This window comes from Pleurodeles waltl, chromosome 10 (genome assembly GCF_031143425.1).
Source record: "Pleurodeles waltl isolate 20211129_DDA chromosome 10, aPleWal1.hap1.20221129, whole genome shotgun sequence".
Classification (NCBI taxonomy): Eukaryota; Metazoa; Chordata; class Amphibia; order Caudata; family Salamandridae; genus Pleurodeles; species Pleurodeles waltl.
In genome coordinates, this window is record NC_090449.1 from 420,789,307 (window position 1) to 420,814,857 (window position 25,551).

General features: G+C 46.3%; 1 protein-coding gene across 7 annotated transcripts in view; it reads left to right on the plus strand.

The window, feature by feature from the left end:
• Window positions 1–25,551, plus strand: part of LOC138261581 (septin-9-like) — a 533,955-nt gene that overhangs the window by 307,658 nt on the left and 200,746 nt on the right. For all 7 annotated transcript variants that reach the window (XM_069210671.1, XM_069210668.1, XM_069210669.1 and 4 more), the window contains one exon: window positions 20,570–20,707. In XM_069210671.1, the coding sequence (XP_069066772.1) occupies window positions 20,570–20,707 (138 nt within the window). The remainder of the gene's footprint in view (window positions 1–20,569; window positions 20,708–25,551) is intronic.

Genomic DNA, 25,551 nt, shown 5'->3' on the forward strand with positions numbered 1-25,551 from the left:
TCCTGCTAACCAGTACCCCAATGATTATGCTCTCTCCCTTCTAACTTAGTACCTTTTTCTTCCCACATTTGGCATACTGGCCCCCCCCCATGTAAGCCCCTAGCATATGGTACCCACGGCATTGGGGTACCAGGGGATCCCTATGGGCTGCAGCAGTTATTTTGCCACCCATAGGCCCATGCAAAGGGTTCTGCAGTCCTGCCATTGCAGTCTGCGTGAAACGGGTGTATTCACCCATTTTTTACTACAGGTCACTGCAAGTCACCCCTATGGTAGGCCCTCTCAGCCCAGAGAGCAGGGTGGAGGTACTTGTGTGTGAGGGCACCCCTGCACTAGCAGAGGTGCCCCCACGGACTCCAATTCCATTTTCAAGGACTTCGTGAGTGCGGGGATGCCATTTTATGCGTGTGCTGGACGTAGGTCACTACCTGTGTCCAGCTACACAATGTAAGTCCGAACCTGGGCATGTTTGGTAGTCTTCCAGGGTTTTCCAGGCAATCCAAGCTGCTGCCACCCATCAGACAGGTTTCTGCCCACCTGCTGCTTGATCTGATCAAGCTCAGGAATGCAGAACAAAGGATTTCCTTTGGGAGAGGGAGGCAACACCCTCTCCCTTTGAAAATAGGTGCGACTGGCTTGGGAGGGGTAGCCTCCCCAAGCCACTAGTATTCTTTGAAGAGCACATTTGATGCCCTCTATGCATAAACCACTCCACTCTGGTTCAGGGACTCCCAATCCATGCTCTCGTGCAAAACTGGACAATGGAAAGGGGAGTGACCACTCCCCTGTCCATCACCACCCCAGGGGCAGTGCTGTGAGCACCTCCAGAGGATCCCTGGGTTCTGCCATCTTGTTTCCAAGGTTGGATGGGAACTCTGGGAGCATCTGAGTTGCCAGGCCATGCAGGTGACGTCAGAGCCCCCTCCTGATAGGTGCTTACCTGTCTAGGTGACCATTCCCCCTTTCAGGGCTATTTAGGGTCTCTTTCCTGGGTGTGGTCCACCGATTCAGCTTGCAAGATTCCAACAGGATTCCTCAGCAACCTTCACTTCGATTTCTGGCCTCTAGAATTGCGACTGGACCCTGCAGGACCCGACAGTCTGCCTCCAAGAAGAACAACTGTTCTGCAACATTGTTTCCAGGGCTCCTGCCAGCAACTGCAACATTTCCACCGGCTGTGCATCCACTGAGGGCGGCGAGTCTTCAGTCTGCACTAGAAGAAAGAAGGAATCTCCCTTGGAGTGAAGGAGTCACTCCCCTGCATCCGCAGACACCTGCTTCAATGACTGGCTGCGTGGATCTCCTCTCTACTTGAGCTGCGTGAATCCTGCATCACGGGTCGTGAACTGGAGTAGTCCTCTTTGTTCTCTCTGCCAGCTGTCCAACTTTGGTGGAGTTAGGCCTTTGCCTTCTTACACAGGACAGTAACCCCTGCACCGCATCTCTTGCAGCTGCCAAGCCTTGTTTGCATCTCCTCAAAGGGATCCTCAGGCGACGTGTAGATCCAGTCCCCAGCACTCCTTCCTACTACGCACAGCCCTCTGCATGGTTGTCCTGCAGTGTGGGATCCCATTCTGTAGTGCTGAGTGGGCTCTGTCTGACTTGCGTGTTCCTGTCCAGTGAGACACCCTGGGTGCTGCTTCCGCTCCTGTGGGCTCTCTGTGTCGCTGAGGATCCCCTCTGACTTACCCTCCTGGGTTGAGTCCTTCTGGGCCTTTCTGGTTCCAAGCAGAAACAGTTTTCCACTAACAGCAAATTTGCTTTTGCCAAGGCCTGGTGGTGGAATTCCTGCACAACACCCGTCTGCAATCTTCACTCCAGCGTGGGACAATTTCTGCATCCCTCAGGAACTCTTCTCCAGCTCCAGGGCTGTAGTGCTGACCTGTTTTTCATCAACGTCTAGCAACTCCTACAAGTACAGCTGGGTGGGTAGTAGCTCCTACTCCTCCTGGACTCCACTGTGACTCTTGGACTTGGTCCCTGCTCTTCACAGGTCTTCTTTCTTCAGGTGGTTCTCTTGGGGTCTTGTCTTTGTTTCTTCTTTCCCTCCTTTTGGGTGGTTTGGGGAAATTCCAGTGATTTACTCCTGCTTTCCTAATCCCTGGGGGGTACTGTGTTACTTACCTCTGTGGTTTTCTGGTACTCCCAGCTCCCCTCTACAAATTCCACTTCCCTAGGTGGGAGGTCCTGTGTTCTTATTCCACTTTTTTAGTATATGGTTTGGGCTCCCCCTGGGGTCACTATTGGTTATTGCTATTTGCAGTGTTTTCTAACCTTTTTTATGCCTATTTCAGTTTACTAGTTTGCATATCTAGTGTGTTACATACCTCTTATTGGAGGGTTGCCTGCCTCTCTAGTACTTTTTGGTAATTGTGTCAGTAAAATAAAGTACCTTTATTTTCGTAACACTGCGTGTTGTCTTTCATCTGTGTAAGTGCTGTGTGACTACATTGGTTTTGCATGAGCTTTGCACGTCTCCTAGATAAGCCTTTGGCTTCTTATCCACAACTACCTCTAGAGAGCCTGGCTTCTAGACACTGCCTACACTTCAGTAAGAGAGGATACCTGGACCTGTTTTAAGGTGTAAGTACCTTGGCTACCCACCACACACACCAGGCCGGCTTCCTACACTTTCCAAGGAGAAAAATCAGGGAGTGTACTCCCCATACCGTCTAATCCCAAAACAATTCAAGACCCTGCATTCTGTATTAGATTTACATTTTCTAAACAAATATATAAAGACACAAAAACTCACAATGACAACTCTACAAAAAGTGATTCCCCAAATCCAACAAGGGAACTTTATGGCAACCATAGATGTAAAGGATGCATATCTTCACATTTCAATGAATGCAAAACACAAAAATCCTGCCTTTCGTTATAAACAAGAAATATTACCAGTTCATAGTGTTACCCTTAGGCATAAAATCAGCACCAAGGATATTCACAAAATGCCTAGCTGTAGTGGCGGCACACTTAGGAAGAAAAGGAATACATGTTTACCCTCACCTAGACGACTGGGTGTTAAAAGCGCAGACAAAACACAAATGCAAAGAGTACATAAAAACAGTGATGACAACGCTACACAGATTAGGATTTACAATAAACATAGAGAAATCCTTACTGGAACCGGAACAACAAAAGCTGTTCTTTGGAGTAAGAATAGACACAATTCAAGCCAAAGCCTTCCCCAAGAGAGTACAAATATACACGCAGTAAGCTATCCATTACCAGAAGGGTCTGACAGCGAAGAAGGGGGGAAGCTACTAGGAATGATGGAGTCATGCATACCATTGATTTCACACTCGAGGTTACACAAGACCCATCCTAAAATGGTTACAGATTTAATGGTTGTAGGAAGCTGGCCTGGTGTGTGGTGGACACCTATGGTGTTTGCACCTTTTACCAGGTCCAGGCAACCCCTAATAGTTGGTGATACAGTGTCTAGGAAGCCAGGGCTCTCTAGCGGTAGCTATGGTGAGCAGCCAAGACTTATCTAGGAGGAGTGTAAGGCACTTGCAATACCACAACAGTCACACAGCAACTTATCGCACCTGAAAGGAACCACACAGTGTTACAAAAATAAAGGTACTTTATGTTCGATGGCATCTGTCGCTGTAGATACACATGTTGTGCATAGCCCGCCATCTGGTGTTGGGTCGGAGTGTTACAAGTTGTTTTTCTTCGAAGAAGTCTTTCGAGTCACGGGACCGAGGGACTCCTCCTCTTTGTCTCCATTGCGCATGGGCGTCGACTCCATCTTCGATTGTTTTCTTTCCGCCATCGGGTTCGGACGTGTTCCTTTCGCTCCGGGTTTCGGAACGGAAAGTTAGCTCAAAATCGGAAAATTACGTTGGTATTGTTGCGTTCGGGATCGGGTTAGATAGCATCGACATCGCATCGATACGATAACATCTCTGTTGCCCTTCGGGGTAGTTTTCGATCCCCCGTCGGGGCCTGGTCGGCCCGACCGCGTGTGACATTGACGCTGATGGAACGGACCCCGTTCCGTTTCTGTCCTAAATGCCACAACAAATACCCATATACAGACCAACATTCGGTCTGTAACCTGTGCCTGTCGCCCGAGCACAGGGAAGAAACTTGTGAGGCCTGTCGTGCGTTCCGGTCCCGAAAAACGCTCCGTGACCGCCGAGCCAGAAGACTGCAAATGGCGTCCACGCCGACAGGACACCGAGATTTCGAGGAACAAGAAGAAGTAGAAGCCTTCTCGATCCATGAATCGGACTCGGACGAATTTGACGACCATGAAACAGTGAGTAAGACGTCGAAGATAGCACATAAGAAAACTAACAAGGCCCAGGGGACGCCACTGCCGTCAGGCCATGGCTCAACCCATAAACTCGGTGACCGACCATCGGCACCGAAGAAGGCCGAAATAGTGCAGAGATCGTCCGACTCGGGTCGAGACACAGGCACCCAGCCATCTCGGGACCGAGATAGTGCTGCCGGCAAAGATCGACGCCAAGATAGCGGAGCCGAAGCTGCTCGACGCAGAGACAGCGGCACCGAGGAGGATCGACGCCGAGAGGGGCCGACTCCGAAAAAGAGGAAAGTCGCCTCGGAGCCGAAAAAGAGCGTGGACCTGGTTTCGGTGCCAAAACGACCCGCAACCGAGCCAACTACCGGTTCCTATTCAGAGGAACAATCACTGTCCTCTCAGATGCGAAAGCATAGATTCAAAGAGGAATTACAATCCACTGAGGTGGACCACACTCAAAAAAGGATTTTTATACAGAGTGGAACAGGGAAAATAAGCACCCTTCCCCCTATTAGGAGGAAGGGGAGACTGGAGTTCCAACAAGAACAAACACCACAAACAAAACTGGTGAAGAAGGTAACTCCGCCACCCTCTCCTCCACCTGTGGCTCCCATTTCACCAGCACAGACTCCTTCACATTCACCGGCTCACACCACCTTCAGCCAAGGTGACCAGGACCAAGATGCTTGGGACTTATACGACGCCCCAGTGTCGGACAACAGTCCTGAGGCGTATCCTACAAAGCCCTCACCACCAGAAGACAGCACAGCATATTCACAAGTGGTGGCTAGAGCAGCAGAGTTCCACAACGTGTCTCTACACTCGGAGCCTGTCGAAGATGACTTCCTCTTCAACACCCTCTCTTCCACACATAGCACCTACCAAAGCCTGCCTATGCTCCCAGGAATGCTAAGGCACGCAAAGGACATATTCAAAGAGCCTGTCAAAAGTAGGGCAATAACACTGAGGGTGGAAAAAAAATATAAAGCACCTCCCACAGACCCAGCTTTCATCACCTCACAACTACCACCAGATTCGGCTGTGGTAGGGGCGGCTCGCAAGAGAGCAAACTCCCACACATCGGGCGATGCACCACCCCCAGATAAGGAGAGCCGAAAGTTCGATGCAGCCGGTAAAAGGGTCGCAGTACAGGCTGCAAACCAGTGGCGCATCGCAAACTCTCAAGCGCTCCTAGCGCGATATGACAGAGCCCACTGGGATGAGATGCCACACCTCATTGAGCATCTACCCACAGAACTACAAAAGCTGGCGAAACAAGTGGTTGAGGAGGGCCAAGACATCTCCAATAACCAGATACGCTCCTCTATGGACGCAGCGGACACAGCAGCAAGAACGGTTAACACGGCAGTAACCATCCGAAGGCACGCGTGGCTACGAACATCTGGTTTTAAACCAGAGATACAGCAGGCGGTGCTCAATATGCCATTCAATGAGCAACAATTGTTCGGACCTGAAGTGGACACGGCAATTGAGAAGCTAAAAAAGGACACTGACACTGCAAAAGCCATGGGCGCGCTCTACTCCCCGCAGAGCAGAGGCACTTTCAACACCTTCCGCAAGACAACCTTTAGAGGGGGGTTTCGGGGTCAATCCACACAACCCAGTACCTCACAGTCAACACCGTCCACCTACCAGGGACAGTACCAAAGGGGAGGCTTTCGGGGCCAATACAGAGGGGGACAATTCCCTAGAAGGAGGGGAAAATTTCAAGGCCCCAAAACACCTACAAACAAACAGTGACTCACACGTCACTCATCCCCTCCACACAACACCAGTGGGGGGAAGAATAAGTCAGTATTACCAAGAGTGGGAGAACATAACAACAGACACTTGGGTCTTAGCAATTATCCAACATGGTTATTGCATAGAATTTCTACAAATCCCTCCAAACATACCACCAAGGGCACAAAATATATCAAAACAACATTTGGACCTTCTAGAAATAGAAGTTCAAGCATTACTGCAAAAGAACGCAATAGAACTGGTACCAGATACACAAACAAATACAGGGGTTTACTCACTGTACTTTCTAATACCAAAGAAGGACAAAACACTGAGACCAATCCTAGACCTCAGAACACTAAACACATACATCAAATCAGAACACTTTCACATGGTCACGCTACAGGAAGTGTTACCATTGCTAAAGCAACAAGATTACATGACAACCTTAGATCTCAAAGACGCGTATTTCCACATACCAATACATCCGTCGCACAGGAAATACCTAAGGTTCGTATTCAAAGGAATACATTACCAATTCAAAGTATTGCCCTTCGGTTTAACAACTGCACCACGAGTCTTCACAAAGTGCCTAGCAGTAGTGGCTGCACACATCAGAAGGCAGCAAATACACGTATTCCCGTATCTAGACGACTGACTAATCAAGACCGACTCACTGACAAGGTGCTCACACCACACAGATCAGGTCATACAAACCCTCTACAAACTCGGTTTCACCATCAACTATGCGAAATCACACATTCTGCCGTGCAAGGTACAACAATACCTAGGAGCGACAATAGATACAACAAAGGGAATAGCCACTCCAAGTCCACAAAGGGTTCAAAATTTCCAAAAGATTATACAACGCATGTATCCAACACAAAGAATACAGGCGAAGATGATATTACAACTCCTAGGCATGATGTCCTCATGCATAGCCATTGTCCCACACGCAAGGTTGCACATGCAGCCCTTACAACAGTGCCTAGCATCACAATGGTCACAAGCACAGGGTCAGCTTCTAGATCTGGTGTTGATAGACCGCCTAACATACCTCTCGCTTCTATGGTGGAACAATATAAATTTTAACAAAGGGCGGCCTTTCCAAGACCCAGTGCCACAATACGTGATAACAACAGATGCTTCCATGACAGGGTGGGGAGCACACCTCAATCAACACAGCATACAAGGACAATGGGACGTACATCAAAGAAAGCTGCATATAAATCACCTCGAACTACTGGCAGTTTTCCAAGCATTAAAAGCTTTTCAACCAATCATAACTCACAAATACATTCTTGTCAAAACAGACAACATGACAACAATGTATTATCTAAACAAACAGGGGGGGACACACTCGACACAGCTGTGCCTTCTGGCACAAAAAATATGGCAATGGGCAATTCACAACCACATTCGCCTAATAGCACAGTTTATTCCAGGGATCCAGAATCAACTTGCAGACAATCTCTCTCGAGATCACCAACAGGTCCACGAGTGGGAAATTCACCCCCAAATTCTAAACACTTACTTCAAACGTTGGGGAACACCTCAAATAGACTTATTTGCAACAAAAGAGAATGCAAAATGCCAAAACTTCGCATCCAGATACCCACACAGGCAGTCTCAAGGCAATGCCCTATGGATGAACTGGTCAGGGATATTTGCGTACGCTTTTCCCCCTCTCCCTCTCCTTCCATATCTAGTAAACAAATTGAGTCAAAACAAACTCAAACTCATACTGATAGCACCAACGTGGGCAAGGCAACCATGGTACACAACACTGCTAGACCTATCAGTAGTACCCCACGTCAAGTTGCCCAACAGGCCAGATCTGTTAACACAACACAAACAACAGATCAGGCATCCAAACCCAGCATCGCTGAATCTAGCAATCTGGCTCCTGAAATCCTAGAATTCGGACACTTAAACCTCACACAAGAATGTATGGAAGTTGTAAGGAAATGCCTCCTTGGCATGGTTACCCCCTGACTTTTTGCCTTTGCTGATGCTATGTTTTGAATTGAAAGTGTGTTGAGGCCTGCTAACCAGGCCCCAGCACCAGTGTTCTTTCCCTAACCTGTACTTTTGATTCCACAATTGGCACACCCTGGCATCCAGATAAGTCCCTTGTAACTGGTACCTCTGGTACCAAGGGCCCTGATGCCAGGGAAGGTCTCTAAGGGCTGCAGCATGTATTATGCCACCCTAGAGACCCCTCACTCAGCACAGACACACTGCTTACCAGCTTGTGTGTGCTAGTGAGAACAAAATGAGTAAGTCGACATGGCACTCCCCTCAGGGTGCCATGCCAGCCTCTCACTGCCTATGCAGTATAGGTAAGACACCCCTCTAGCAGGCCTTACAGCCCTAAGGCAGGGTGCACTATACCATAGGTGAGGGTACCAGTGCATGAGCACTGTGCCCCTACAGTGTCTAAGCAAAACCTTAGACATTGTAAGTGCAGGGTAGCCATAAGAGTATATGGTCTGGGAGTCTGTTTTACACGAACTCCACAGCACCATAATGGCTACACTGAAAACTGGGAAGTTTGGTATCAAACTTCTCAGCACAATAAATGTACACTGATGCCAGTGTACATTTTATGGTAAAATACACCACAGAGGGCACCTTAGAGGTGCCCCCTGAAACTTAACCGACTATCTGTGTAGGCTGACTGGTTCCAGCAGCCTGCCACACTAGAGACATGTTGCTGGCCCCATGGGGAGAGTGCCTTTGTCACTCTGAGGCCAGTAACAAAGCCTGCACTGGGTGGAGATGCTAACACCTCCCCCAGGCAGGAGCTGTAACACCTGGCGGTGAGCCTCAAAGGCTCACCCCTTTGTCACAGCACCGCAGGACACTCCAGCTAGTGGAGTTGCCCGCCCCGGCCCCCACTTTTGGCGGCAAGGCCGGAGAAAATAATGAGAATAACAAGGAGGAGTCACTGGCCAGTCAGGACAGCCCCTAAGGTGTCCTGAGCTGAGGTGACTCTAACTTTTAGAAATCCTCCATCTTGCAGATGGAGGATTCCCCCAATAGGATTAGGGATGTGACCCCCTCCCCTTGGGAGGAGGCACAAAGAGGGTGTACCCACCCTCAGGGCTAGTAGCCATTGGCTACTAACCCCCCAGACCTAAACACGCCCTTAAATTGAGTATTTAAGGGCTTCCCTGAACCTAAGATTTTAGATTCCTGCAACTACAAGAAGTAGGACTGCTAAGCTGAAAACCCCCTGCAGAGGAAGACCAGAAGACACCAACTGCCTTGGCCCCAGACTTACCGGCCTGTCTCCTGCCTTCCAAAGAAACCTGCTCCAGCGACGCTTTCCAAGGGACCAGTGACCTCTGAATCCTCTGAGGACTGCCCTGCTTCGAAAAAGACAAGAAACTCCTGAGGACAGCGGCACTGCTCCAAAAGAACTGCAACTTTGTTACAAGGAGCAGATTTAAAGACCCCTGCAATTCCCCGCAAGAAGCGTGAGACTTGCAACACTGCACCCGGCGACCCCGACGCGACTGGTGGAGAACAACCAACTCAGGGAGGGCCCTCCGGCGACTCTACGACTGTGAGTAACCAAAGTTGTCCCCCCTGATCCCCCACAGCAACGCCTGCAGAGGGAATCCCCAGGCTCCCCCTGACCGCGACTGTCTGAACTCCATTTCCCGACGGCTGGAAAAGACCCTGCACCCGCAGCCCCCAGCCCCTAAAGAAACGGAACTTCTGTGCAGGAGTGACCCCCAGGAGGCCCTCTCCCTTGCCCAGGTGGTGGCTACCCCGAGGAGCCCCCCCCTTGCCTGCCTGCATCGCTGAAGAGACCCCTTGGTCTCCCATTGAAACCTGAAGGAAACCCGACGCGTGTTTGCACACTGCACCCGGCCGCCCCCGCGCTGCTGAGGGTGTACTTTCTGTGCTACTTTGTGTCCCCCCCGGTGCCCTACAAAACCCCCCTGGTCTGCCCTCCGAAGACGCGGGTACTTACCTGCTGGCAGACTGGAACCGGGGCACCCCCTTCTCTCCATTATAGCCTATGTGTTTTGGGCACCTCTTTGACCTTTGCACCTGACCGGCCCTGAACTGCTGGTGTGATAACTTTGGGGTTGCTCTGAACCCCCAACGGTGGGCTACCTTGGACCAAAAACTGAAACCTGTAAGTGCCTTACTTACCTGTTGAAACTAACAATAACTTACCTCCCCCAGGAACTGTGAAAATTGCACTGTGTCCACTTTTAAAACAGCTTATTGTGTTTTATGTAAAAAGTATACATGCTAAAGTAATGATTCAAAGTTCCTAGAGTACTTACCTGCAATACCTTTCAAAAGAGCTATTCCATGTAAAATTTGAACCTGTGGTTCTTAAAATAAACTAAGAAAAGATATTTTTCTATAACAAAACCTATTGGCTGGATTTGTCTCTGAGTGTGTGTACCTCATTTATTGTCTATGTGTATGTGCAACAAATGCTTAACACTACTCCTTGGATAAGCCTACTGCTCGACCACACTACCACAAAAATAGAGCATTAGTATTATCTCTTTTTACCACTATTTTACCTCTAAGGGGAACCCTTGGACTCTGTGCATGCTATTCCTTACTTTGAAATAGCACATACAGAGCCAACTTCCTACAGAAGTCATAAAGCAAGCCAGAAGACCATCCACTAGACACTGCTATGCAAGCAAATGGAAAAGGTTTGTTTGCTACTGCCATCATAATCAAATTCAACCATTACACATCTCCAAAAGATGTAGTGGGTTACTTACTACACTTACAAAAATCGAACCTGGCCTTCTCTTCCATTAAAATACACCTAGCAGCAATATCTGCATACCTGCAGATTACCCATTCAACTTCACTATTTAGGATACCTGTCATTAAAGCGTTTATGGAAGGCCTCAAAAGAATTATACCACCAAGGACACCACCCGTTCCTTCATGGAACCTCAACATCGTTTTAACAAGACTCATGGGTCCACCCTTTGAACCTATGCACTCTTGCGAAATACAATTCCTAACATGGAAAGTTGCATTTCTCATCGCCATCACATCTCTAAGAAGAGTAAGTGAAATTCAGGCGTTTACAATACAAGAACCTTTTATCCAACTACACAAAAATAAAGTAGTCCTAAGGACCAATCCTAAATTTTTGCCAAAGGTTATTTCACCGTTCCACCTAAATCAAACGGTAGAGCTACCAGTGTTCTTCCCACAGCCAGATTCCATAGCTGAAAGGGCACTACATACATTAGACGTCAAAAGAGCACTAATGTACTACATCGACAGAACTAAAAACATCAGAAAAACTAAACAACTTTTTATTGCATTTCAAAAACCTCACGCAGGAAACCCAATATCGAAACAGGGTATAGCCAGATGGATAGTTAAGTGCATCCAAATCTGCTACCTTAAAGCAAAAAGACAACTGCCCATTACACCAAGGGCACACTCAACCAGAAAGAAAGGCGCTACCATGGCCTTCCTAGGGAATATTCCAATGCACGAAATATGTAAGGCAGCCACATGGTCTACGCCTCACACATTTACCAAGCACTACTGTGTAGACGTGCTATCAGCACAACAAGCCACAGTAGGTCAAGCCGTACTAAGAACCTTATTTCAGACTACTTCCACTCCTACAGGCTGAGCCACCGCTTTTGGGGAGATAACTGCTTACTAGTCTATGCACAACATGTGTATCTACAGCGACAGATGCCATCGAACTGAAAATGTCACTTACCCAGTGTACATCTGTTCGTGGCATCAGTCGCTGAAGATTCACATGTGCCCACCCACCTCCCCGGGAGCCTGTAGCCGTTTGGAAGTTAGCTTCAACTTTGTACATTTGTAAATATATTAAATCTTAGATAGGTACATACTTATTCACTCCATTGCATGGGCACTATTACTAACAAACAACTCCTACCTCACCCTCTGCGGGGAAAACAATCGAAGATGGAGTCGACGCCCATGCGCAATGGAGACAAAGAGGAGGAGTCCCTCGGTCCCGTGACTCGAAAGACTTCTTCGAAGAAAAACAACTTGTAACACTCCGACCCAACACCAGATGGCGGGCTATGCACAACATGTGAATCTTCAGCGACTGATGCCACGAACAGATGTACACTGGGTAAGTGACATTTTCATTCAGTAGCACGGAACTAGATTATTTATAGGCAGTCCCCCAACTGGAGGTAAGTATACTATATATGTATGTTTGATGGCATGTGTAGCTGCAGATACACATGCTGTGCATTATCCTGCCATCTAGTGTTGGGCTCGGAGTGTTACAAGTTGTTTTTCTTCTAAGAAGTCTTTTCGAGTCACGAGACCGAGGGACTCCTCCCTTTCGGCTATTACACTTACAAAAATCTAAACTAGCATTCTCTTCTATTAAAATACATTTTACAGCAATATCTGCCTGTCTGCAGATTAGACATTCAACATTGCTTTTTAGAATCCCGGTCATCAAAGCATTTATGTAAGGATTAAAAAGAATCATACCCCCGAGAACACCACCAGTCCCTTCTTGGAACCTCAATATTGTTTTAACACGACTCATGGGACCACCAGTGGAACCCATGCACTCGTGTGAAATGTAATACTTAACTTGGAAGGTAGCCTTCCTGATAGCTATCACATCTCTTAGAAGAGTAAGTGAAATACAAGCATTCACAATTCAAGAACCTTTTATAAAAATACATAAACACAAAGTGGTTCTCCGTACAAATCCCAAATTCTTACCAAAAGTTATATCACCATTCCACGTAAACCAAACAGTGGAACTCCCAGTCTTTTTTCCACAACCAGACTCAGTAGCCGAAAGAGCCTTACATACGTTATACATCAAAAGAGCACTAATGTATTATATTGACAGAACAAAACAGTTTTGCAAAACAATTATTTGTAGCCTTCCAAAAGCCTCATGCAGGAAATCCTATACCCAAACAAGGCATTGCCAGATGGATAGTGAAATGTATTCACACCTCCTATATTAAAGCAAAAAGAGATCTACCTATTACACCAAAAGCGCATTCCACTAGGAAAAAAGGTGCCACAATGGCTTTTCTAGGGAATATACCTATGACAGAAATTTGTAAGGCAGCCACATGGTCTACACCTCATACATTCACACAACATTACTGTGTAGATGTGTTAACAACACAACAAGCCACAGTAGGACGGGCTGTATTACGAACATTATTTCAGACAACTTCAACTCCTACAGGCTAAGCCACCGCTTTTGGGGAGATTACTGCTTACTAGTCTATGCACAGCATGTGTATCTGCAGCTACACATGCCATTGAACGGAAAATGTCACTTACCCAGTGTACATCTGTTCGTGGCATGAGACGCTGCAGATTCACATGCGCCCTCCCGCCTCTAGCCGTTATAAGTTGAATGAAAATTGTAAATTTGTAAATAAATACTATTTTAATTAACATTATGTACATACATACTTACTCCATTGCATGGGCACATTTACTATATTCACAACTCCTACCTCACCCTCTGCGGGGAAAACAATCTAAGATGGAGTCGACGCCCATACGCAATGGAGCCGAAAGGGAGGAGTCCCTCGGTCTCGTGACTCGAAAAGACTTCTTCGAAGAAAAACAACTTGTAACACTCCGAGCCCAACACTAGATGGCAGCGTCTCATGCCACGAACAGATGTACACTGGGTAAGTGACATTTTCCATATATATACACAGTAATTATTAGGAATTAGCATATAGAAACAACAAACATTGGCAAGAATTAGTGAAAAATAGCTAAATTGCCTGGGCCCTATAGGGGTCGGCAAACCATATACTAAAATAGTGGCATGTGAAGTGAGGTCCCGCATCCAAGGATGTGGACTAGTTAGAAGGGAGTTGGGGGAGCCCGAAGAGGTGAGTACCTAGGTGACCCCCAGCGATTAGGAGAGCAGAGGAAAGTTACCTGATCTTCCCAAAGACTAACAAGGGGACTTGGAAAAGGAAAATTGCAAGACCAAGACCAGTCCAGTGGAACCCAACGGTGGATTTCCAAAGAAGATGATCTGCAAAAGAAAGGAACAGAGTCCAGTCCACACAGGTTTGTCCAGGTGGGGCAGGAGCCACTACCCACCCTTCTGTGGATCCGGGTTGACGAGTGAAGATGAAGATCCGCTGCAGTCCAGGAGCTGCAGAGAGGTCCTTGGAGTCATGCAGATGATGTCCCACGTCGGTCGCAGGGTTGCAATTGGTCAGTGGCCAGGAGGACCACCAAGATGCCTTGGTAAATGCAAATCCAGGCAGAGCAGGATTTGCAGAGAAGACGAGGACCAGCAAGGTCCAGGCGACTCAACCCTTGTAGAGGAAGCCAGGCTGTCCCTCAGCAGTCGGGAGAGCCAGCAGATGCTGTCACAGTCCCCACAGGCAAGCAGGCATAGTAAGTTGCAGTAAGGCCCAGTCAGCACACCTGGAGAGGGTTCTCATGTCGAGAAAGACTGTCCTTGCAAGGATGAAGTACTTGAGGCCGGGGCTACTTGAAACCTAAAGATCCCCTGGAACAGGAATCAACAAACCTTGGTTGCTGCAAGAGACGCAAAGCGCGGGAGTACTGTCCTGCAAGGGCTCATCATCTCCCAAGTTGGACAGCTGTTAGAGAGGACCACTCAAAACCACCACCTGTGTTGGAGATTCTTCCTGGAGCCGGATGGCAGAAGATCCCAGCAGCTGGTCGTCGTTGCCTTAAGTGCCTGCGGATGCAGGGGAGTGACTCCTTCACCCCAAGGGAGATTCCTTCTTGCTTTTTTGGTGCATCTGAAGTCTTGCCAACCCCAGAGGTTGCACAGCTGTGGAAATGTTGAAATTGCTGGACGGAGCCAGGGAAGCAATGTTGCAAGGCAATGTCGTCTCAGGAGTTGCAGGCTTGTTTGGTTCCTGTGAAGTCCAGCAGCGGTTCCGGTGGCTAGAAGCAGAAAAGGTTGTTGGAGAGGAGCCCTGGTGGAGTCGTGCATGGCTAATCTGGAGACCCACCCACAAGGGCGTTCCTAAATAGTCCTACCAGGGGGATTGGTCACCCTTCTGTGTAGCCATCTATCAGAGGGGCTCACTGACGTTTGACACCTGTACTGACCAACCAGATGCCTCTGCACATTTTGTTTCCAAGGCTTGCAAAATCCAGTGGCCACCTGGGAGAGCTCTGGGCACCACCCCTGGGGTGGTGATGAGTGGTCACTCCCCTTTCCATTGTCTGTTTTCACACCAGAGCAGGGACCGGGGGGGTCCCTGGACTGGTGCAAATTGGATCATGCAAGGAGAGCACCAAATGTGCCCTTAAAAGCAAGCTGGTTGCACGAGGAGGCTAGTGCTCCACACCCATCTAAAACCCATTTTGAAGCGAGAGGGTGTTGCCTCCCTCTCCCACAGGAAATCGGTTGTTATGCCTTCCCCTGCTTGAGCTGGTCAAGCAGCAGGAGGGCAGAAACCTGTCTGAGGGGCTGCATCAGCATGAGCTGTCCACAAACCGTGGAAGACTGGCAGGAGCAATACTGGGGGGGGGGTCCTCTAAGGAGCCCTCAGAGTGCATGGAATCATGCCACCATTACTGGCATTAGTATTGGGGTATGCTTCTGACATTTTTGATACCAAACATGCCTAAGTTCAGAGTTACCATGATGTAGCTGGACTTCAGGTAGTGAGTGACCTATGGCCAGTACACTGGTAAATGGCTTCCCAGCACTTACGAAGTCCAGCGCATTGAAACTAGAGTTCGTACGGGCACCTCTGCTCATGCAGGGCTGCCCTTACACACAGGCACCTGCACCCTACCCTCTGGGCTAGGAAGGCCTACCATAGGGGTGACTTACATTGACCTGGTGCAGTGACCAGCAATGAAAGGGTGCATGCACATTTTCACACATGCTGCAATGGCAAGCCTGCAGACATAGTTTGCATGGGCTCCCATTAATGGATTAATACATGCTGTAGCCCGTGGGGGGCCCTGGTGTACCAGTGCCCTGGGTACCTAAGTACTGTATACTTGGGACTTACAGGAGTACGCCAGTATGCCAATTGTGGGGTGTAAAGGGTACCAAAGCAACCACATTTGGGGGAGAGAGCACAAACAATGGGGTCCTGGTTAGCAGGGTCCCAGTGAAGGCAGTCTAAACACACTGATAAACAGGCAGAAAGTGGGGGTAACCACACCAAAAAGAGTGACTTTCCTACAATGATCAATAGAGTGCTGGGAGGATGTAGTGGTTGTAACACAAAGTACAGGTGGAAATGATGTGGTGGAACAAATCAGATGTAACAGCAGGAAGACCATTCATGACCACAGCTCCAACAATGACCCTTACCACAGATGCCTCACACACGGGATGGGAGCACACATTGGAAACCTCTGAGCGAGAGGACTTTGGAGACCCACAGAGGCTGTCCAACATTTAAATATACTGGAGTTAAAACAGTATTACTAGCCTTAAGGGCCATTTTTCAACAACAGTTATGGAACAAATCAATACAAACGGACAATACAACAACTGTTCTATATATAGAAAGCAAAATCATATACCCTATCAAGTTGGCTCAACAGATATGGAGATTAGCCATTCAAAGACTGAATACGTTAACAGTAATACATCTGCCAGGAGTGGACAACATGATAGCAGACAAACTGAGCAGACAAGCATCCATTTGATGTGAATGGGAGTTGAGGAATTAAAAACTAGACTTTTTTGCAACTCCACAAAACGTCAAATGCCAGTACTTCGCGTCCAGACATTCATATCCCCAGTCCATGGGGAATGCACTTTCGATAAGTTGGTCAAAGAAATTTGCTTTCACCTTTCCACCGATTCTACTTATCTCAAGAGTGATAAACAAGTGCAAACAATCACATATGACTCTAAATTTTAATAACCCTACAGTGGGCGAGACAGACTTGATACTCAGAACTCATGGAGATAGTGCAAGAAATGACAAAGCCATCAGTCTCGCAGGATTTGCTGTCCATGCAAAAGGGAAAGGTATTACAGCCAAAGACTTTGAGTTTAGTGGCATGGCTCCTGAAGACATAGAATTTGGTCATTTTTGACTTCCAGAAAAGATGATAGCAGTCCTCAAAGAATCAAGGCAAACCACTACAAGAAAATGTTACACAGCAAAATGGAATAAAGCCATGTTGGTGTAAAATATATAATTTACTTCAAGACCGGACAGAGGAAGTTACAGTGATTACAAATCTCATACACTTACTGGAAGAAGGATAACATACTCTTCACTTAAAGTACATCTAGCAGCAATAGTAGCGTACACAAGAGGCTACATTGGAAGAAGTCTGTTCACATTTCCAGTCATTAAAAGATTTTTAGAAGGAGTAAAAAAAGAATAGCACCACCCAGAAGTGCTCCAACCCCCACATGGAACCTAAATGTATTACTCACAAAGCTAGTGAAGGATCATTTGTACCAATTCACCTGCAAATTTCAAACTCTTGAATTTTAAAACAGCCTCTCTAATAGCAATGACTTTACTAAGGCGAGTAAGTAAGCTACCAGTACCCACTATACAAGAACTATATATTCCATATATTCAGGTGCGTAAGGATGGAGTTGTGCGAAGAACTAACCCACAATTCTTACCCAAGGTCATTTCACATAAATCAATCTATTCAAATACCTGTCTTTTTTCAAAACCCAAAAACTAAGGCAGAGAAAGCTCTACATACATTGGATGCATGCAGAACAATAGAGAAAAGACAGAAAACAAAAACAATTCTTTGCCTTCTTTGTCAGCAACAATGTAGGAGAACCTGTTACAAATGGTACCATTGCAAGATGAATTACACAGACTATTGAAAAAAGTCATAAGAAGGCTGGCATTTCCATTGAAGGCAAACCAAGAGCGCACTCCACAAGAAAGAAAGGATCGAATTGCCTTTTTGGCTAACACACCATTAAATGATATCTTTGTGGCGGCCACATGGTCGTTAGTACACATGTTCACAAAGCACTATTGCTTTGATGGTCAAATTAATAGAGAAGCTCAAGTGGGGCAAAAATGTATTGAAGCATTTGTTTTCAAGTTCTACCTCGTCTTTAACCCAGCCACCACAATAAAGAAAACTGCTACAAAATCAATGCACAGCATATGAATCTAGAAAGGATTCACACTGCAAAACAAAATGGTTACTTACGTGTAGAGGTAGTTTTGCTGCTTGAAAACTTTTCTGGGCTCCTGGGCACATATATGGACTTGTGCTGCAAAGTTATCTATCCCTAACCCCCAAAAAAACCATGCAATGTTCGGCTCTCAACAGTTGTGTGGAAAGGTTGCAGGAAATAGAGCACGTTGGCTCATACATGGTGGCCCGGTCATCGGGCCCAGATGTTTTGGTCAGAGCTACTTGAACAAATTAGCCTGATAACTGCCATCAACTTCCCTAGGAACTGTTTGGTACTGTTGATGAGAGGCACAGGAGGAGAGAAGGAATACCCCTTAACCACCTATACCAGTAAACTTCTCACACTCTTTTTTTTTTTTTTGCTTGCAGCCCCTCAACCCATTTAACAGTAGCTCATGTGGAAGTAACCAAATTCCCCTCCCATGAACATGTGGTTGTCCAAGCTCTCACATGTTTATGCTATGGAAAAGGTGTTAGCTTTGGTACCTGATAGGATGGCTAAGTTTGAGACGACCCAGTTCCTTTTATAGTTTCCATTACAAATGCAGGGTGACAGGGAGGTGTGTCTATGGTCTTGCATAGGTCAGGGTTCTAAAGGTCGAATCCGTCACCTTACTTAAGTCAGGCACCCATAATCAATTACTTTTGTTTCTATACATCTGTTTTTCATGATTTATGCAGTAATACTGCTGGCACTCCATAACTGATAATATCTTGTGTCACACTCACGATATGTTTGAGGTCAGTGTTTGCCTATTACCTTCCACTGCATTCATGTGCTAATACCTTATCTTAACATTTTATGATATTTTATGATATTCATTTGATATTATTATAATTGTATGGACTAAGATCTAAATGCACATTGAACAATGTATCGTGCATCCTGTAAAAACACTTAAAATAAGGTTGCGAAAAAAAGGACAACTAGTATATTGTATACACTTAAGGTACCTTGAAAGTACCATGAAAAAGTTGTATTGAAGTAGAAATAGTTCACACATCACCACCTTTGAAGATGTCAGACCTCATGTCATAAAAGGCTACTTACGGATAACTATGATTCAATAAAGACAAAGAGCACAAAGCATTACCCTTAATCCAACAAATGTAAACAACATATAAGAAGCAAACAAACAGGCTAGAAACGTTACCACAGTTAATCAATCGTAATGTTTCCAAAAATGCTTTGAGTATGCTAGAGGTCCAAACAAATGCTTGATAGTTTGTTGAAGCATATGACGCATGAATAGATTTTAAAAAAACAGCAAAGAGCATTTAAAAACATCTATGAATCTGAATGATGTAGTCTTGTATATTCTAATCACCCAGGAAACAACTATAATTCAAGGCAGATCCAAAGCTCTAACAGTTCGTGGCTCAACTCATTTGCATGAAATCTGCCAAAACACCCCCATAGTAACAACTTAATGTTTGTATGTTGTTGCTCTCATCTCAGAAGTAAGAGTAGACGTGTATATGGGTCCCTATGCTGACAACTGGCTGGCCAAAGGACATTCTTTTTGAAAATACCAAGGTAACACAAAACGGACTGAGAAATGATTGCATTATGTGGGTTTCATAATAGATACTAACTATCTTGAACGCCCATTCAGCTTCCCTAGTTTCCATAGTAGTCAGAGAGATTCGCATATTCTACTTAGATCTTAAAGAGAGATGCACTGTGGGTCTCTGAATTCTAACAGTATTTGACTGCTGAGTCAAACTATTGCACACAGTTCATTTGAGACGTAGTTAGTGCACATCCAGTATACTAAAGGTTACTTGAGGTGACTAACTTTTCTGTTTAAGTACACCATAACAAGAGATGGAAGTGTCACTAGAGAGGCACACTTCAGTTAACAACCCTGAAATAGTTTGAAAGCAAATTGTGGCCATAAGGCTTTCCCATCATGCACAGTTCGCGCTGCATCTCAGTCCTCCTACAATGCAATCCTTTTAATGATAATTTCATCTTTTGGTCTTCCTGTTTCCTCCATCTCTTCTACTCTTTTATTGTTTTTACCCATTTTGAGTCTCATGTGCTTCTTCCTTTCTCCCACCCCCTTGCTTCTCTTCCACCCTCATTTCTTCCTTTTTCTCCTTCTCCTCACTGTTGACTTTGCTTCTCTTTTTTTCCACTCTTTCTTTTTCCACCTTGGGTACACCTCTCTTCTCTTTTGCCCCCTCTTTCTTATTTCATTTATCTCTCTTATTTACTCAGTGTCTAACACTCATTTGTGTTATTCCCTTTCTTCCTCACTTCTTCCTATTTCTTTCTTAACCTTTCCATAACTCTCCTTACCCTCTTTTTCTTCCACATACATCACTCTTTCTTCTATCTGTGTTTTTCTCTCGCTCCTCTTTTCACCGATTTGACCTCTGTCGTAGCTGGGAGCCAATTATGGAGTTCATCCAGGAGCAGTATGAAAAGTACCTGCGTGAGGAGATAGTCATCAATCGCAAACGGCGAATTCCTGATTCAAGGATCCACTGCTGCATCTACTTTGTGCCGCCAACAGGACACTGGTGAGAATAAGCAGAGGCATTGAAGGGCTCAGGGGAGCACAAGAGGTACTGGTGAATCAAGTGGTGTCATTCAGTAGCCTTATTGGGGAATGGCTTTAATACCCAGAAATGTGAACATGGTTTTGCAACAATAAGGCAACTGGCATCTAAGTGTCTTGACCTATTACCCTTATGCTGTATATGATCTGTTCTGCTGCAACTCACACTTTTTAGGGTACACATATCTACAAGAATGGCACACACTTTCTGGTTTCTTTTATCCTGTATTTTACAGAGGTATCAAATCCGATGTAATTAATGTTTCTCCATTGATAACTGGTGGTAAACAGCAGACATATGTTTTTGCCCTTTGACAACTGAGCTGGGCCAAATGAGCTTTCTCAAGGCTGGAACCAAAAAAGGAATATTAATAATTGTATTCATAGTATTTATAACTTGATGTGACGTGCTACACCTTCCATAAATTATGTTTTGCAACATGAATCCTTTTCTGGATTCCCATGCTGTGCATTATTCCCCCATCTAATAGTTGGGTTTGGAATTGTCATCTTTCTCTTTCTTTTTGGTTGTGGACGTCCTCTACCACCATTTGGTGGTATGTCCATCCCCTGTGTGATGTCAGATGGCATCCCAGAACTTCCTGTGTGTAGTCTCCATCTTCAGATTCTTTTTTCCACCATTGGGTCTGAAAGCATTGAAGAAGCTCCAAATGTTTTCCCGAGAAATTGAAAGTTTTTGAATAATTGCCAAAGACCGCGAAAGGGACAACGATGAGAGAGAAGGTAATCCTTCTCTCTTACACCCAACAGGGGCCCACTTGTTGCCAGCCACATGGGCGGAGAATGAAGGCAGATAGGGTTCATGGAAAACACCCCCTTTCATTTCTGCCCCGTTGCCACCACAAGTTTGCCCAGGGAGACCCCTACGAGGTCTGCAAACTTAGTCTCCTGAAAGACCAACGAGACAAGGACTGCAAGGCCTGTGCTTGTTTTGTACCCAAAACACTAAAGCTAAGTTGAAGGCAGAAGCTGGAACATTGCACCACCATGGCCAACACTCAGAAGACACAGGTTTGGCAAAAGGACCTTCGCCTGTCCAGTGACAACGAGGAGAATGTCAAAAAAGCAGAAACAAATCATGGAGCGGAGTCAGACATTGAGATCTTTGTGGCCGACATCTTAAAAAAAAAAAAAAAACAGTTGGCAAAAAAGTTAGAGAAGGATGCCCAAAGGAAGAAGCCAAACGTAACAAAAACACCGAAGGATCTGACCCAAAACTCTCAGACAATAAGTCCCACAAGGCTGCCTCCGCATCTAAACACTCCTCGACCATAGGTCAGCCGAAACCCAAGGAGCCACACAGATCACAACTGAAGGCTACCAATAGAAGAAAGATATTGTTAAAACCTTCGACGGAGAAGACCAAGGCTCCATAAACGGTAGACCAGTTGATGCCAAAAAAGAGACCTTCACTGATACTCTATGCTGTACAGAAAGCTATTGAGGTTGAAAGAAAGAGGCTTAAATGGCTGCAGTCCTGCAAAGGAAGGAGTTCAACGACTCCTTGAAGGAATTTCAGATCCCAGCCAAGCCTTTGACCGCGACTAAGGATGACCAAGTGCGTCTCGGAGGCTCCAGCAACTCCAGAACCTCATGAAGAAGAGCAGAAAGAGTTCTACGAACTCGAGGAGGCAGAAGAGGCAACAGGCTTTGAGACAGTATTGTGACATGATTTTGACACTGATTCCCCAGAAGAAGGTGTGGACATCTACACTAGAAGGCTATCTCCACCAGATGACTTATGCCTCTACAACATCCTCATAAAAAGGGCGGCAGAGACTTAGGGGGTTATTACAACTTTGGAGGCGGTGTTAATCCGTCCCAAAAGTGACAGTAAAGTGACGGATATACCACCAGCCGTATTACGAGTCCATTATATCCTATGGACCTCGTAATACGGCTGGTGGTATATCCGTCACTTTACTGTCACTTTTGGGACCGATTAACACCTCCTCCAAAGTTGTAATAACCCCCTTAGTGTCCAATTAAAAGAGGAACAAGCATTTGCAATGCAATAGGTCTCACATTTGCTTGAGTTGGAGCGACTGGCGTTGTAAATGCATAACTGGACTTTTCTTGTCATATAAATTGGTCAACCCTGCCGCATAATTTGGTCCTCTTGGTCCCGAAATTCTAGTGGCTTAGCATATAACAAAAGCACTCCATTTACCTTCTTCCCCTGTCTTCAGAAAAAAATAAAATATATTGCCATTATTAATTCATTTTTTTTCCGGGTCGCCCCCAGTCTAGTGTGTAGACTGAGAGATGACCTAGACAGAAAGAGCACTTTGTGCAGTGAGTTATGGGCAAAAATGTTTTGTAAAAGGAATACCCCTCAAAGCATTATGGGGTGCGTTTCCGAGTGCAGCGAATATTGTAGTATCTTGACTCTAATGCTCAGAACGGCCCCTAGAGGACACCTTAAAAAAATAGCACTTGTAAGAAACACAATCATGTAACCTTATAGTCAGATCCTAGAGGGGCACAACAACATGAAACCATAACAGCAGAAAGTAATGCAGTGTAACTATATATGTGGCCCCTAGAGGGCATAGTGCCTTGAACATTCTGAGGCCTAGCAGGCTTACTGCAATACTATTACAACAAAGGCCCTTAAAGTACATTCTACTCCCAGCTGTAAAACAAAAGTTCCAGCCACAACTGAGCTCAAAAAAAGCAATGCATGGTGGGAGAGGATAGTGTTATGGGGTCCCCCCCCCAACCTAGTGTTTGGACCCAGAGATGACATAGCCATAAAGAATGTATTGTGCATAACATTTTGATGGTGGCCCTATTGTTCTAGGACCACCACAGGCTGAGTTATGGGCAAAGCACCATGGGAAGAGTTTCCCCAAGTGCAGCAAATATTGTAATTTCTCAGCTGTAATGTTCAGAACAGCCCCTAGAGGACGCCATAATAAAAATAGCATTTGAAAGAAACATGATCATGCAGCCATACCATATAGTCAGCCCCTAGAGGGCCTAACAATATGAAAACAGATTGTCAATATATATAATGCAGTATAATTATATATGTAGCCCCTAGAGGGCGTAGTGCCTTACACATTTTGAAGCCTAGCAGGCCTATTACTATTACAAAGAAGACCCAAGGCCAAAAGTATCTTAGAGGCAATACTCCTTCTGGAGGTAAGTATTATACACAATATATACACTAGTAGCCAAAATCAGGTAGGTAAACAGTCATAGAATAGTGCAAACAGTGAAAAACACAATAGATTGCAATGGGCCTAGGAGCAACACAAACCATATACTAAAATAGTGGAAAGTGAATCACAAATTCCCCTCTAGGCAAGTGTAGTGTGTAGAAGGGCGCTGGGAGTGTAAGAAAACACCAAAGGTAAGTTAAGTACCCCAACCCAGATCCCAGGAAAGCAGGAGTAATGTACAGCAAGTTTCCTCATGACACAAAACAAGTCGTGACAAGAGATTTTGCAAGAACCAAGCAAGACTGCAAGCAACAAACAATGGATTCCAGGACCTGAAGACCTGTGGAGAGTGGAGACCAAGTCCAAAAGTCAAAAAAGAGACCAGGAAGGACAGGAGCTCCTGCCAACCTAGAAGATGGTGCAAAAGTGGATTCTTGGGTAAGAAAAAAGTACAGAAGAGCACCAAAGAAGATGGCTGCGGGTTCCTGCTTGGTGTAGGTGATGTCCCACGTCGAGTTGTTGGATGCAGGCTGTTTGTGTCGCTGGATTCCACCAACAAGCCTTGGCTCAAGCAAGTACGCGGTTTGCGTAAAAAAGTACCTGCCTGGACCCAGGAGGGACCTGGGGGTCTCAACTCAGACTGAGGAGACAGAGGGGGCTTTCAGCACTTCAGAGAGCCCTCAAGACCAGGCAGCACCCACTGGAGTCGCAGAACACAGGGACAAAGAAGATGCAAAGTGTGGTCGTCCAGCGCTACACAGGAAGGGTCCCACGCCGCCGGAGAACAACTCAGTAAGTTGTGCATCGCAGGATGGAGTGCTGGGGACCTGGGCTACACTGTGCACGAAGGATTCTTGGAAGAAGTGCACAGAAGCACAAGGAGCTGGAGAAGACGCGTGCACAGGGCTACTGTCGCAGCACGGGGAGGCAAGCTCTTACTTTCGCCAAATTTGGAAAGCTGGACCTCTGGACAGTTTGGGTCACGTCGGTCCACCACCTTTGTTCCAGGAAGCACGGTCATCCTCAGGAGAGGAGTCCCAAAGTACCAGTCGTCGTTGTCACAGAAGGGTGCCTGCAGAAGCAGGGAAGTGACTCTGTCACTCCACGGGAGATTCCTTCTGGTGCAGGGTGAAGATGGGCAATCCTCAGAGCGTGCACACCTTATAAACTGTTGCTAATGCTGGCTGGAGCCGAAGTTGCAGTTAACAGGAGTTGTACTGGATACTTTGTTGCAGTTACAGCGGTACATGGAGATGTCTGCGGTTGATCAAACGGTCAGAAGCTGAAGCAAAGGATGCACAGGATTCCTGGAGGAGTCTTGCAAGCTGAATCTGAGGAAACACCCAGAGGAGAGACCCTAAATAGCCCTGAGAGGGGGGTTGGATACCTAACCAGGTATGCACCTTTCATGAGGGGTCTCTGACATCACCTGCTGGCACTGGCCACTCAGAGGTCTCCAGAGTGTCCCCACACCTTGAAATCCAAGATGGCTAACACCAGGGACACACTGGAGGAGCTCAGGGCACCACCTCTGGGGTGGTGATAGGTAGGGGAGTGGTCACTGCCCTTTCCTTTGTCCAGGTGCGCGCCAGAGCATGGACTGTGGGTCCCTGAACGG